Source organism: Orbilia oligospora (genome assembly GCF_000225545.1).
Source record: "Orbilia oligospora ATCC 24927 unplaced genomic scaffold scaffold00173, whole genome shotgun sequence".
Lineage (NCBI taxonomy): Eukaryota > Fungi > Ascomycota > Orbiliomycetes > Orbiliales > Orbiliaceae > Orbilia > Orbilia oligospora.
The window spans coordinates 707,815-722,158 of NW_011645730.1; the positions used below are offsets into that span (position 1 = coordinate 707,815).

The 14,344-nt window shown below is 46.0% G+C and overlaps 3 protein-coding genes across 3 annotated transcripts; 1 reads left to right on the top strand and 2 right to left on the bottom strand.

Moving 5' to 3' along the window:
- Nucleotides 1–2,877: 2,877 nt before the first annotated feature.
- Nucleotides 2,878–4,890, top strand: AOL_s00173g210 (uncharacterized protein; the record flags this gene model as incomplete). The annotated part of the gene is made up of 1 exon (XM_011127952.1): nucleotides 2,878–4,890. The coding sequence occupies one exon, from the start codon at nucleotides 2,878–2,880 to the stop codon at nucleotides 4,888–4,890; it is 2,013 nt and encodes a 670-aa protein (XP_011126254.1).
- Nucleotides 4,891–6,566: 1,676 nt separating this feature from the next.
- Nucleotides 6,567–8,270, bottom strand: AOL_s00173g211 (uncharacterized protein; the record flags this gene model as incomplete). The annotated part of the gene is made up of 6 exons (XM_011127953.1): nucleotides 6,567–6,629; nucleotides 6,834–6,973; nucleotides 7,056–7,230; nucleotides 7,289–7,613; nucleotides 7,687–7,811; nucleotides 7,962–8,270. 6 exons carry the CDS (start codon nucleotides 8,268–8,270, stop codon nucleotides 6,567–6,569), a joined length of 1,137 nt encoding a protein of 378 aa, XP_011126255.1.
- Nucleotides 8,271–8,825: 555 nt separating this feature from the next.
- On the bottom strand, nucleotides 8,826–11,253 carry AOL_s00173g212 (uncharacterized protein; the record flags this gene model as incomplete). Its single annotated transcript, XM_011127954.1, has 2 exons — nucleotides 8,826–9,881; nucleotides 9,934–11,253. 2 exons carry the CDS (start codon nucleotides 11,251–11,253, stop codon nucleotides 8,826–8,828), a joined length of 2,376 nt encoding a protein of 791 aa, XP_011126256.1.
- Between the last annotated feature and the right edge of the window lie 3,091 nt (nucleotides 11,254–14,344).

Sequence of the window (14,344 nt, forward strand, 5' to 3'; positions counted from 1 at the left end):
GCTTTAGAAAATCAAAACCAAATCTAGAGTCGTAAAAATCATACCGCTTATACTTTCTTTAGAAACTCAGGCCCCATTTGTTTAAGTGACCGATATGCATGCAGGCTTCCATCTATGCCAAATGCCGCTTGATCGCGCCGCAGGCCAGGATCGCTGTGCCCGTGGTCTTGGGACCCGCCGATACGGATCTATTCCCCGATACATACAGCTTTTTCCAATAATAGATGAATGCTTACCATCATATACCAGGCAGACGTTGTCGAGAACATAAGACTGGTAGGGTGCCTTGGCGCGAGTATGTAGCGCTTCTAGAATTCTACCAATCGAACGTCAGGTCGAAGTTTCCACCCGTTCCATTTTGTGTTGCTTATACAAAATTACCACATATCGAGGACCCTCGAAACCTTGTGGTACCAGAATCCCGTCCCGTCTGCAACCATCCGCTGGTATGTGTATGATATTATATATATACGTAGACGGCGTTTGTCAAAATATCTTAAAATAACGGTAAGGGAGCTCATGATCTTCACGGACGGTGAAAGGCTAACTGATGAGGCAGTCTCTTTATACCACGAACTAGCTAATATTTTAAACCTTCACATGTTTGCTTCAAGCTTCGACAAACTTTGCATCTCGAAATCTCGAGGAGGCCATAGGTGCAGGGTAGCTTTCCCGGTACACAAAAAAAGCTTGTGACCACCAAACAAACATCTCTAGATCGATTATGCTAAAGATAGAAAACCCATTCAAAGTTTTTTTTTCTACTCCTTCATTTCTGATGCCCACTCCGTCAGGCACCCAAACATTCTACGTGGAATATCCTGGGGAAAGCTCTACCAAAGCCTTTCCAGACCGGCTCGTCCCGCCAGTTTGCGTTGTGGAAGTGACAAATGGGACGAAATAGGGCTAGTGTGGGTCGTTTATATCAGACGGGCAGGTTCATAATCCTGGCCTCGTAAACGAGCAGAGGGCTCCGCAGGAGTCGCCTTGGACTTAGGCAGCGAAACCGCCTGAGCTGCAGGCTGGAACACCGGATCAAGAGATCCCCTCGAAGGAACTCCACGAGATCCCTATCGACGGGACTGCTTGATATCGTCATCGCGATCATGGTTCGGAATATCTAGCTATATCGAAGAAAAAATATATTCCTTGATGGGGCATCCTTGAGGGCTTAGACTGAGGCCGATTTACTTGCAGCACAAGTTTGTCAGCAGGCTTATAACACGAGTATGCAAGCCCACCTTCGGCTACTTTCTGGGTAACCGACAGGTGCGAGGGGCGACTGTGTGTGGGCCTCCACTATGTACCGCGAAGCAAGTGGTTTCACAAAGGGTCTGACCGACGGAACAGGCCCCACCCGGACCAATATACTCTGGCCGGATATTGGGCGGCGATGTCGCCTGTATGCACCACCGCCCTAGGGTCTTCGATTATTGATCATAAAATGCCCTAACCGGCCCTGCGGCTTACTGCGAAGCAACGGAAGGATGTGGGCAAGTTTCCGGATACAGGGAAAGAGATCGCCCAGTGGTCCCTCTTATCAAGACCCTTAGGACTTTGACCATGCATAACTACAGAAATCCAACCTTTCGAGCAGGTGTAACGTTGGAAAACCTGGAGGCTGTGCCCACCTACATACAACAAACAGAACTCCTCGTTTGCAAGACTTGCAATTGTTGCAACAATTGCGAGAGCGGGTCCCACTTGCCCAAGAACAGTTATTCCCCAGGCTGATATCACCCAACCATATCGTGAGCACTGCTACATCGAGTTGGCAAGCTTACACCCAAGAACCTTGATTTTTGAAACAGGATATTGCAGACTTCAACAAGATAGCCAATGTTTCAATCAAGAAGACATTTACATGGCCGTCCCCGTCTGCCTGCAAATTTTGTCTAAATGAAAGATTTTTAATGACGAGTCGTAGGAGTTCTACTAGGAGTTACAATCTCCAGAGGTACCATTTCAGGTAGGGTTACGCAGACTCCGCTCGCGCCACCGCAAACGTTTTCCTTCTTTGGTACTTAACGGCGAAAAGGTATTTGACAGGTACCTGGATCATGAACTGAACCATCGAAGAACACCAGTAACCTTCTCTGCAGGTGAGTAAATTTAGATGTTCCCGTCCAGCTGCTTTAGCCGAACTGGGGCAAAACAGAAGGCGTCGGCGGAGCTACATGGGGGGGAGCCTTCTAATTCGCCAGCGACAGCTCCTGGGTAGTGTGTCAGAAGCCCAAGTACAAATCTCAAGAGCCACCCACATTGACTCGATTGACGGTCCTCATAAAAATAGTGGTCGCAGGATTTGTTTCGGCATCGTTGTCCCTCGTGTCACAAACTGCTCTCTAAAACTTCATCACATCGAAAATTTGAATTTGAATTTTCTCGCCCCGATCATTCCAGATTCCTTCAAGGTCGATCTGCGCCTGTGCCTCGAATTATTGCATTCTCCTTTCACGACACAATAGCCTAGCAAACCTGCCAAATACCTTCCTCTTAGCTCGATGATCCTCTTACCGGCAGTTCGCCCATAGTTGTTCTCACTCTACTAACTTTGTTGGATCCGACAAACTAACAAATTTTCTCAGCTGATATCTCGATGACTTCCATATCATAACCATCAACCTTGACAACAGAAAGAAAAAAAAATCGCAGAAAATTTATTATCGTATAAGTAGAGTCCTCGAACTCATAAGGATACCTTTGGCCCTTTTTAGGAAATCCCTCAGCCCTTTCCGGGGAGGTATTTTATAACGGGCGGGTCTCCTTGGCTTGCATCAGACAGCGTTTGAAAGGAGGCCAGGCCCAACAACACTTCTTCCATAACATCGATTCCTCTTAATCCAACATCTCCAGTGCAGCTGGGAAAAACCGACGATGTATCGCCGGAAAATCTTTTCAACAATAGTGAGCGCAGGACTGCTCCTAATACCTTCTGTATATGGTCAATTTCCTGGGAAGAATACAAATGGTGAGGGTTCTGGAAGTGGAATAAATCTCGAAGAGGCAACAGGAACCCGAGAATCTTCACCAGCTCAAACCACAATAGCAACTTCAACGTCGGACAATTGCAATCGCCCTGTTCAGCTTATTGGGTTATCAAACGATGGGCCATATATCCCCGTCTTTATCGACGGCACAGGCCCCTACAATCTTGCTGTTTCTTTCGAAGAAGAAGGGACCTATATCTTTTCCCAAAAATTCTGCAGAGAAGCTCTTGGAATAAATGGCGAGTCCTGCTTTTACACGGCCTCCCAAAGCGAGTTAGGAGCCGATGATGAAGAGCATACTGTCAATACTGGAGAGGGCGGGTTTGAGTTCGAGTATATTACTCAACCTACAGAAGCGAAGATAGGCCAAGAAAACAATAGCGTCGTCTTTGAAAGATACCCCATCAGGGTCGTCGATGATGTGGATTCCAGGAGCTTGCCGCGGCTGCGCGCTCGATTCGGGTCAAGAGGGGTATATGGAATTATCGGATTAAAGAATAGCGGAGATTTCATCCGACGACTATCTTCAGCTTGTGGACAGTCTGGCTGGGGGATTCACCTGCAACCTGGATCGTTCTTTTCGTTTGGGGGGATCGATTCTCAAGCAAGTGCGATCGGGACAAATAATACTGACGTTGTGGTCGACCTAGTGGGTGGATATATTGGTGAGATTCAACCAATTACCACTGGTTTCTCAAGTTCTCCCAACAGCGGTTTTACCAGAGACATCCGGGTTGATCCAATGGCCCCCTACAACGTTGTCCCGAGTGACATTGGAAACGCTGTCGAAGGCGGGCTTGCGGCTGGCTCTAGTGTCGATATCACATTGGCTGGTGTTACTTTCAACATACCGTGGACAGGTCTCGTTCATGCTGGCGCGATAATTACAAGGCGAGAAGCTACGATGATACTCGGAGCTCCATTTCTTCAATATATATACGCTGCTACCCTCCCAGGCGGACGACAAAATATAGTTATTGCTAGAGATAGCGGCGCGAGTACCGCAGAATTCAAACCTTTCTCCGAAATTTTAACGACTCTGCCTACCAAAACTCAACCGGGGAACTCACAATCCAGCAGCCCTAATAGTCCGGACAGAAAGGTCGAAAACTCCGGTGATGATAACTTTGATGAACCAATGGCATCGGATCCTATGATGGTGAAATCAAGCAACAACATTGGGGCCATTGTGGGAGGGGTAGTAGGCGGCGTCGTTGGTCTTCTCATAATTCTTGTCGCAGCTTGCTGTTTTTACCGTCGCCGCAAGCTTATGAAGGGTAATAGCCCACGAGGCGTTGAAAAGGAATACGAAGCCGACTTTGATGCAGAAATAGGTCATCACGATGGATTCCTCCCGCAGTTCAAAGAATCGGGATATGCCACTCTTCCAACCCCACCCCCACCACCAGGACAAGAAGCAAGGCCTCAAATCCCATCCTTGATATTGGGGTCGCCTATAAATGCTCAATACGACAGCCAGACGGAATATACCCCAAGTCTTCACCCATATCACGACGAATCACCTTCTAGATCACTGAACGTCACACCTCTCCCGCCACCATCTCAAACCCCCATATTAACAATCCCTCCAGTCCCTGAACGACGACTTTCAATAACCCCATCTCTCTCAATTGAGCCACCTTCCCCTCTTTCTCGGAATGTAAGCGCGGCTTCGCGTCAAAACTTCCCGAGTATATCACAGTTACAGCGCAACCGATCAAATGTTCGTGCTGTACCCGAAGAAGATGACTACGATGTTGTCAGCATGGCTTCCGGGCCAATATATAACCCGATCCTAGCATCACAGGAAGCTTCGTCGTCAGCTCCACGACTACCATTTACACACCGACCAGAGAGTGGTGGAGCCATGGGGATGACAGATAGAGGCGCAGGACTATAAAACCTGACAACTATCGTTCTTTCGCTTCAGTTTACACTTTTATTAAACGTCATAACGATCAAAAAGCAAAAGGGAATATTTCAAATCTTATAATGACATGGGGATCATACAGGAGAAGAAGAAAAATGAAACCCTAACTTCAGTCGCTTGAAACGATATTGAATAATGATATTTTATAAATATTCTTCTCTGAAAGAAAGAAAATCAGGAAGGTCATATTTGGCGGGATCTATTTGGCGTTCGGAATCCATTTCTTTGTGCATATCCTTTGTTTTCTCAAATCTTCTTTTCTCCACCAGACCTACCTTTCGATATGTAAATATTTTTTTCCTCACCAGGGTACATCCAAGATTTCGGATTATCCCTGCTTTATCCTTTTTTTTTTCCTTTAATGTTTTATGATACTCAAATGGTTCGTCACCAAGCGCTCGTTTTTTCTTCTCCTTGATCCTTTCTTTCTCAAGCAAGATACCCCGGCGGGGCACGTTTCCTCTCGCTAACTATAACTACTATTTATTACTACAACTACTACTACAAGAACCACTACTAGCTAGCTACAATACTTCTTTTAACAGAAGCTCCAGCGATGTACCGAGAAATTCAATGTGGATAACTAAATTCCAATTAATTGCTAGTTACTAAGTAACCTATATTATATTATCCGATGTTCTTTCGCTTTCTCCAATGTTGGTGACATATATGATGCAACCCATCCAAGGATCGTAGCTGCCAGGACCAGGGAAGTAAGCTAGGGTCCAATGCATGTATGTCTGCTGGCAATGTTTATAATCCCGCAAAATATATAGATATATATAAATATACCCAACCCGGTCAAAAAAGACATCGATCATAATGCATAAAAACCTACCCTCTCTCAAGCTTCCAAACGGCACAGCGGGGAGCATATGCGCATATCCCAGAAACACGTTTAAGAATTAAGCTGGCGCTAAAAAATTACCTTGTTGTTTGGGCAAACACTTGTCTATTCTTAAAAAAAAAGATAAAAAAGCATAAAGTAACTTGTTTAGTGAAAAAAATTGCCTATCTGAATATTCTAGTAGTCGTAGTAATAGAAGGCTGAAGAAGTAGGCTAGTAGACCTGGCTGGCTGGAAGGAAGGAAGGAAGGAAGGAAGGAATCGAAAGCAGGCTGTACAAGTTCGATAACATAAAATACTTTGGATGGTATACGTACACCGCTGAAGCGATAAGAGCGAAAGGAGATAGATCCATGTAAAATATGTATTCCAACCAAGGGTATATTCTACTAAATCGGGATAAGAGAAAGATTATTGACAAGCGGCTGAGATCGTGATAGACAGAGGAGGAAAAGGGCTCAAAGAGAAACACGGGTTATCCTCAAATGTCTTGGGACAAAGAGGAAGACGATGGATGGAGGGAAGGGATTTCGACCAAGATAATGTTTTAGAAAGTTAATAAAAGAGAACAGTTCCCTGTACTGCGGGTGCGGTTGATGACAAATAGACGATTGGGTTGGTGTAGTGGTTTTGGTGGATGCAGGTTGGAGTCTCTTTTCCCACACAACTGATATGCAATATTGGAGTTGTGATATCGGATTCCTTCCCAATCCCGCACAACTTCTAAAGGCGCCCTTTTGTTTGGATTGATTGCCCATTGGCTGGCCTTCCTTTTTTTCTTTACTCCTGTCTCTTCGAAATCATGAGAATTTCGTGTGAATGATCTCGGGGTTCTCATGCCAATCGTCTATGCTAACCCACATCTGTACAAGTATTCCCAAATTAGCATATCTGCACCTATCGCTTCGGTTGCTATCAAACCTCGCATGGAAGCATGTCTTCCCACAACCGAAGATGCAGCAACAAAAAACCAAAACGCCACAAAACAGCATGGTATATGGATTGCATTTCCTGTATAACGCAAAAGAAGAAGAAGAAGAAAGAGAAGAGAGGGTTGGAAACGCTACCTTTCTAAAAGTACTCAGCCCAGCCAAGATACTTCCACCTATCCACGTGCTGTATTTCCTTTCTGGTGGTGCTGTTATTCTGATTTTCATATCTTTGACTGCGAGACGGCGTATTTCGGCAAGGAGACGGTCACCGAACCCTATAATTTCTCGGTTCAGAATGTTGCTATTTTGATATCTTTCTATGAAATGCGAGCACATAATGCATGCAAAAGCACAAACCTTTTGTTAATGTCGATCCACCCGATAGGATGATATTTCCAAAGAGGGCTTTCCTCAAATCCATGTCTGTTCGTGATATCGCATCCACTAAGATTTGGTGAATACCCTGATACTCGAGCCCGATGATCTCGGGATCGAAGAGTATCTCGGGGGCCCTGAATCGTTCGGCTCCAAGCTTTAAATAAAATCAATATAGCGTCCTCCCCGAGGTCATAGCATAGCTCCAATCATACCTTAAGAATATTCCCATCTGGCAGTTTATAGTCCTCAACCTTGCCGACACCACCACCGGCCCATTCCTTCTCCTCTTTCTTTGGATCCGGGGCGATGTAGCTCGCCTTCTCTTTGATCTGCCTTACAACCTCCTTTTCGGCGGATGTATGGAAAACGGCTCCGGATTTCCTTAACAGCGTTTGTAGATGCTCTGTAACATCTCTTCCTGCGACATCTATCCTTCTTACAGCTGAGGGAACCGCAAAACCTTCGTATACCGGAACAGCGTGGGAAACTCCGTCGCCAGAGTCAAGGACGATACCAGTTGTACGACCTGAAGCGTATCTATCGATAAGAAATCCCATCGTTAGTGCCCGAATGTTACCTCTTGAGATGATTAAATAGGGAGTGTACTTACAACGACAGGACTGCTTGTACACTAGTAAATAGTGCAGGAACGTTAAACGTCTCGAAGAATATCTGCGCCGCCATATCTCTGTTCGCGCGCGGATTCAGCGGCGCCTCTGTGAGAAGTACTGGATGCTTAAACAATTCTAATCAGCCACCTTTTCCATCCCATATACTCTCCATCCACCGGACTATAATTCCAACAGCTTCAAACTCCCCCATCATATCCCATCTCCTCATAACAAATCGTTAAAATAAAATAAAAATCAATTAAAGATCCCCTACCTCCTCCGACAAAGTCTTCAGTTCATCACTGTAAACATACTGCCATATCCTCTCCATATCGTCCCAGTCCGTTACAATCCCATGTTCGAGTGGATACTTGATCTTTAACAGGCCGCGTAGATCCTGCGCGCGAGATCCGATGAATACGTCGCCTTCGAGGGCGCCTGCGAGCACGCGTGGATGTTTTGGACGGCCGACGAAGGAGTTGAAGAAGCATTTCGGCGTATCTTCGCCTGCGAATCCGGCCTTGATTGTGCCGGATCCGTTATCGATGACCACCGGCTGGTTGAGAAGGGAATCGAGCACCATGATGGGCCGCTAAGGGGGGAGGCAATTGGTGGTAATGGAGGTCGATGGAGGGGAGTTTTGTTATCAGGTATTGGGGAGAGCTTGGAGGCAGTTGGAGCTTCGAGCTGCCTGTTTGCTAGCAAAGTGGAGCTCCACGTTTCCAACATTATCCCAACACAATGGGGAATAAAACAATGTCCTCGAAGGTGATGAGAATTAGACTGCGTGGAGCACAAGGTATTTAGAGAGCACGAGACTATTGATTTCGGGTGTCATAATAGTTCTGTAGAGCCTAATCAATGAAAACTAGATTCTAACTTTTATTATCATTCATAATTTATGGGCGCCGTTAAAGGGTGGGATAATACACAATAGAGTGCTAGAAGTCAGAGAACCACAGGTATTGTACAGAGCTATTGTAATGCAAAAAAACAAGGGACCAGCGCCCAGATATAAACGTGCTTAAGAAAGGCTGCGCAGCCATAGTATATAATACACCGCCGGCTGGGACAAATATGAATCCAGAACAGCCATAAAATTTGGTAGGGCGAGTCGCATGTCAAACCCCAAAGCAAACTAATGTTTACCTCCCCTTTTACCTCTAAAAAAGCCTCTGCCTCTGCCTCCCCGCCCAGAGTTCCTACGATGGGGTTGAGGCGGGGGCGGGGGCGGTTGATCAAGAGGGGGTGGAGGAGGTCCTGGCGGGAGAGGTGGCTGATTGGAACTTTGTACGCTAAGCTGTATAGATCCGGGTAGGCTCCATCCAGGTTGCTGACCATAATAGTTCTGGGACTGTGCTGGAGGAGGGGGCGGGACAGCGTGATAGCCCTGATTCCCACGGTGAGGCGGCTGGTGTCCTTGCCCACGCGGAAAATCCTGGGGACGATCTCTATAGTTTCCTCGGTCCTGAGCATAACCACCGACACGGTCACTGAAGCTGGACCTTCTAGGACTACGGCTTCGGTCCCGGCGGTAGTGGTCATTACGGTGGAAGTGATCGCCCCCTGGTCGAGCAGGAAGCCTGTCCACGCCAGACTGCGATCTTTGGTATCGAGTGAAACTCGGACCACCACGATCATCTCGAGAGTCTTGTCCTGGTAAATTACGAGGTAGATTCATTTGGATATGTGGCCGAGTGTTCCCACTAGCACGAGGCGGTGCTCCATATCTATGCTGCTCGAGATAATCTCTCTTGATATTTGAATCTGGAATAGCAACTTTCGCGGCTTGTAACCTAGCTTCAAACCACCCGAGTTCACTATCGTCGTCATTAGTGTCAGCCTTTGCCTTGCCATTCCGTATGTACTTAGAGTCCATATTCATGCTGGTCCATTTAGAAGCAGACTTTGCATTCCATATGGAAGTAGTTGGAACATTTGATCTCCTTTTCCCAAAGGTAGGACAGTCATCGCCAAAATGGTCATCATCACCACATTCATAGCATGCCATTGGTATCTTAGGTGCCTTTATGACAGGCTTCCTGGATTGTGGCGGCATGATGCGCCAGATTTCAAAGTCCTTCTGACCGGCTGGGACATTAAAGATAGGCAAATCCGAAGCCTTCTTGTTGGTTGATGATTTATATGGGCAATTGAAACTAAAATGCTCATGTGAGGCTTCACAGACATCACACTAGTAGTCGTTAGCAAAGAAGTGGTATGTCGAGGATTAAAATAAACCATACCTTAAGCTTGTCACATTGTTCGGTTAGATGTGGCTCCATACAAATATCACAGATCTTTCGCTTCTTAGGCGTTTCCTGGGACTCAATATCTACTAAAGCCTTTTGTGCCGCAGCTGCGCCCGACATATCAGGCGCGAAGAGCTTCCGGTAGTCCTCGTGGAGCAATGGCGGGATTGGCTGCCTCACATAGTATTTTTGCTGGTGTGACCAGATGTCAGTGTCGACGGATTCAACAGAGTCACAGTCAGATACAGCGCCATCTTCTTCTTCTTCTTCTTCATCGTTATCTCCATCTTCTTCCTCATCATCAACATCGTCGCTATCAGAAGCACTTTCGTTGTTGTCATCACTGTGATCATCCGCGCCATCTCTAACGACTGGGTGAGTGGGTCCTTCAGTGTTCGTATTTGGGAGTTCGTCTGTGGGGTCAACTGGATCACTCAAGAGACTGATAACCTCAATCTCACCATTTCCAGATGTTTGCTTAGATGGCAACGTTGGGCTGATACCCTTTAACGCTTGAGCACTTGCAGATGCACCTTGAGGAAGACCAGGGACCGAATAGTCGACAACCTGGATCTGGCCTGCGTTGATGGATTCGATCAAAGGTCTGCGTGTAATCTTTGCGACCCCTATTGCAGATCTGGCGGATTTCCCCAGCTTTAGCCCAGCTGACACCGCGATCGCGCCGTTGGATTTCGTGGGATCAGGGCGCTCTACGGCTGGGTCATTGAACGGCTCTGGAACGTTCTGCTTCTTCGACCTGCCCTTAACTACAGACTCTTCATCTGACGATTCATCGATTGTAATGACTTCGGGTTCTTCGTTATTTTCATCTTCATCTTCATCTTCATCTTCAAGGTCCTCAAGGTCTTCAAGTTCCTCAAGTTCTTCGTCCTTGTTATCATCCTGAAGGTTCAATGTAATCCCTGAATCATCCATCATGTCACTATCATCGTCGCTATCGCTAGAGCCATCATCCGGATATGGTCGCTTCTTAGTTTCCTTCCCAGTTTCGGCCAAGGCCTTGCTAGGCTCCTTCGCAACATCTTTGGCTTCCTCAATTTCAAGCGGTCGCTCTTCAATCGGCTGCGGTTCGGGAACGTCTGAGGCAGTGGCGGTTGGAAGAGTATCGCTATCACCAGTTAGATCCATAACTTCAGATAGTCCATTCTCCGTACGCGTTTGTCCATCAGCCTCAATGGTTTCAATGTTTTGAGGTGCTATTTCTTCTGGCGCTGGCACTGGCACTGGCACTGGCGGTATTGGGCTCGTCGCGCCATTTTCGGTAACTCCTGTAGATGGTTGAGGTTCCTCCATTGTTTGGTTAATATTAATACTGTTTATCGCGCTATTAAAATCCTCTCCGACTCATACTTGAATCGAGATTGCTGGATTGCTGGATTTGGCAGTGATGGCGATGGGCTGATATGATGAAAGGAGGAAGGAGAGAGAAGCTTTGAAGCCGCGGCGGTGTTGAGCGTTGTCAGGCATGGAAATGAAATTCTTCTGCCGCTTCGTCGTACAATGCGGCAACTCATCACGAGATTTGGGTGCGGCGCTCCAAAATATCACGCATACAACACACTTTTATCCATGATCAATCCGGTTTCGACATTCCTTTTTTCAGCTCCTCCTATTCGATTAATATTCTTATTGTATTTGAGAGTCAGAAACACAAGTAGACAATCGGATCCTAAAATATAGCTTCCTAAAACTCGAAGACCAGCTCAGAACTTGAACTGATCAAGGTTCCTGCTCGTACCGTGTCATGCTCGAGGACGTCGCAAGTCATATCATGTGAGCAGTGCTGCAGCAGCAATTGCAATCCTATCTCACTCTTCTATCAATTGTATTAATCAGGCCCTCTTTGAAGCTATGAAGATAGTGCCTACGCACCAAACTATCGGGCTATATGACACTTTGCAGCTTAAGTTCAGTATTTGTGCGCTATTGTCCGGACGTTGAAATTCCGGTGGTGTAACGGTCTCTCCTCCTCCCTCTCACCCTCCTCTTTAATTACCATTTTCACCCACCAGCTGCCCGGCGAGAATAAAACATCCAGCCCAGGCCAACATACGATCTAGTAAGATTATCACATGGCTACTTTGAGGCCTGAAGGCAGGTACTTCGACATCTTTTGTTTTTTTTTTCTGAATGAAAGTTCCGGCGGCTACGGATCCCCCGCTCTCAACATCTTTACCCGCCCACCAGCTTCCCGACCCTTGCCCTCTACCTTCTATGTCATAACATCGAGATCAATCGTAATCAATGCCTAATAAGAATGTCACCTGATAGATTTAGATTTCGGAACTCTTGTTTGTTTTTCTCTTTTTTTTATTAATTCCAATGATCTCCTGCTCCGTGCCGAGACAGCCGTCCCGCTCCCATAGTCGCATTTAATTTCCCCCAACCATGTCCCTACAAAGAAAGCCATCTGGACTAAGCAGGTGAGCCCTCAATAGAAATATCACCTGGCTATCTTCAGCCCCAGAACCAATAATTTGATGAGTTTTCTTTTTAGAAACAAGATTCTCGCAGACTACAGCAAGCGGTGACTGTATCGGCTGCCCGGTGGGCATACCATTATTTCGGCACGGCCCGGATGACGTCTTCCTCTAATACGATACAGTCTGGGAGTCTAGCGACAAGACGACTCTCAATCGGCTTAGCTTAGCCTAGATCATGATAAATCACAAACGGTCGGCAATTCGGGGCATTACGCGGTCTCTTACGTGAAGCGGGATTTAACGCAAGCGGAAAAGAAGCATGGATCCCTGGGTACGAGACCGATAGATACCAGCCGCACCATAGAACTAAGTGATCCAGGCAGCCCACTAGCCGCTGGACATTGATATTCCAACTCTTCTTCTCTGTATGTACTCAAATATGTATATACGTAGCATAATTGATATCCAAGGAGAATATCCTCAATGGCTTTGGCACCCTAAAATTAAAAGAATAACACCACTCGTTACAATTCACCACCTGCATATGTTTGTTCTCACACTGTATACAACCCAATTACCTAAATTTATGCAAGCGGGGTAGACCGCGGGAGATCTACCCGGGTCCTAACGATTGGCCCGGAGTTCGGCAAAGTCAGAAGCTCAATCCTGTTGTCGAAAACGAACCCGGACCGAATATGTACTTATATGCCAACGTCTACCTAGCTAAGTAGGTAGCCATCTAAACATCGGCCCATTGTCATATCTACAAAAAGATTATATGACAGCAGTCTCAGTATACTTGCACCCGAACAGCATATCCCTCTCGGAAGAAGATTTTAAATTTTTCAATACTATCTGTTCCTCATGACGCCATCCAACGGACCTCCGGACCGTTTGTACAACCATACGTAACATTCTTAAGTAATCCTCGACATATAAATGTTTAAACCCCTCCAAATTAGCTAAATTTAATAATATTATTTATAAATAAAAAAAAGGATTCGGAACATCTGCACCATTAAGCGTACTATGCATATTACCGTGGTAGTAGAAAGGCTAAAACGTCAAACCATTTTGTTTTCTTGGTTAACGAGAAGGTTAGTATAGTTAAGTTTAACAGTCCAACCTGGCGTGACCATGTCACAGTCACAGTCACGAATCACACCCCAAACCTTTATTTGTTAGTACAAACGCATAAACTTTCACATAGAAAAATAAAATAAAATAAAAAAAATCTTCCGATGCAGAAATATTAAATGTACCTGCTCGCATTGATTTCATGTAGTGTGCTGTACATGTGCTAACTATGCTGTGCTGTGCCCTTCAGTTAAAGTTTACCTTCGGCCGTTGGACGGACATCGGTGGTCGGTCGCCCGTTCGGCTGAAACCGAAGACTCAATTTCAATGACCCAGCCAAGCCAGCCCGCCTGAGAAAATTTTTACCACAAAGGTCTTTGCGCGGAGAAACGTTGAGCTTGAGTGAGTAAGGACAGAAAGAAAAAAGAAACAAAGAAGTACCAGACTACCTAAATGCAAACGCCCACGCGGCCCAGACAGACGAAAGAAAGAAAATGAAAGAAAGAAAGAAAAGAAGAAAAGAAAAGAAACCAAAAAAAGGCTGAAGGGAGAAAAAAAAAAAAAAGAAGAAAGAAAGAAACAGTCGTCTACTTACCCAATCGATGAGCGTAATACAGTCGAACCGGGAACATGGATCCTCAAGGATTACTTCTTTAGCTAACAAAGCTAAAGGTTCAAGCGTCAGGTGGTACTTGTTGGAAAAAAAAAAAAACCTGGAAACGTGTTGCGCTGCCCCGATGATCGAAGGACTGCGGTTCTGGGTTGATCTCATTCTGGCGGCGAATGATATAATTTCCCGCCAAGCTCAGGCCACTTCAGCATGCACCCTGCTGCTTATTCTTTCCGTTCCATCATGTCGACCGACATGTCATTGCGGCGGTGGT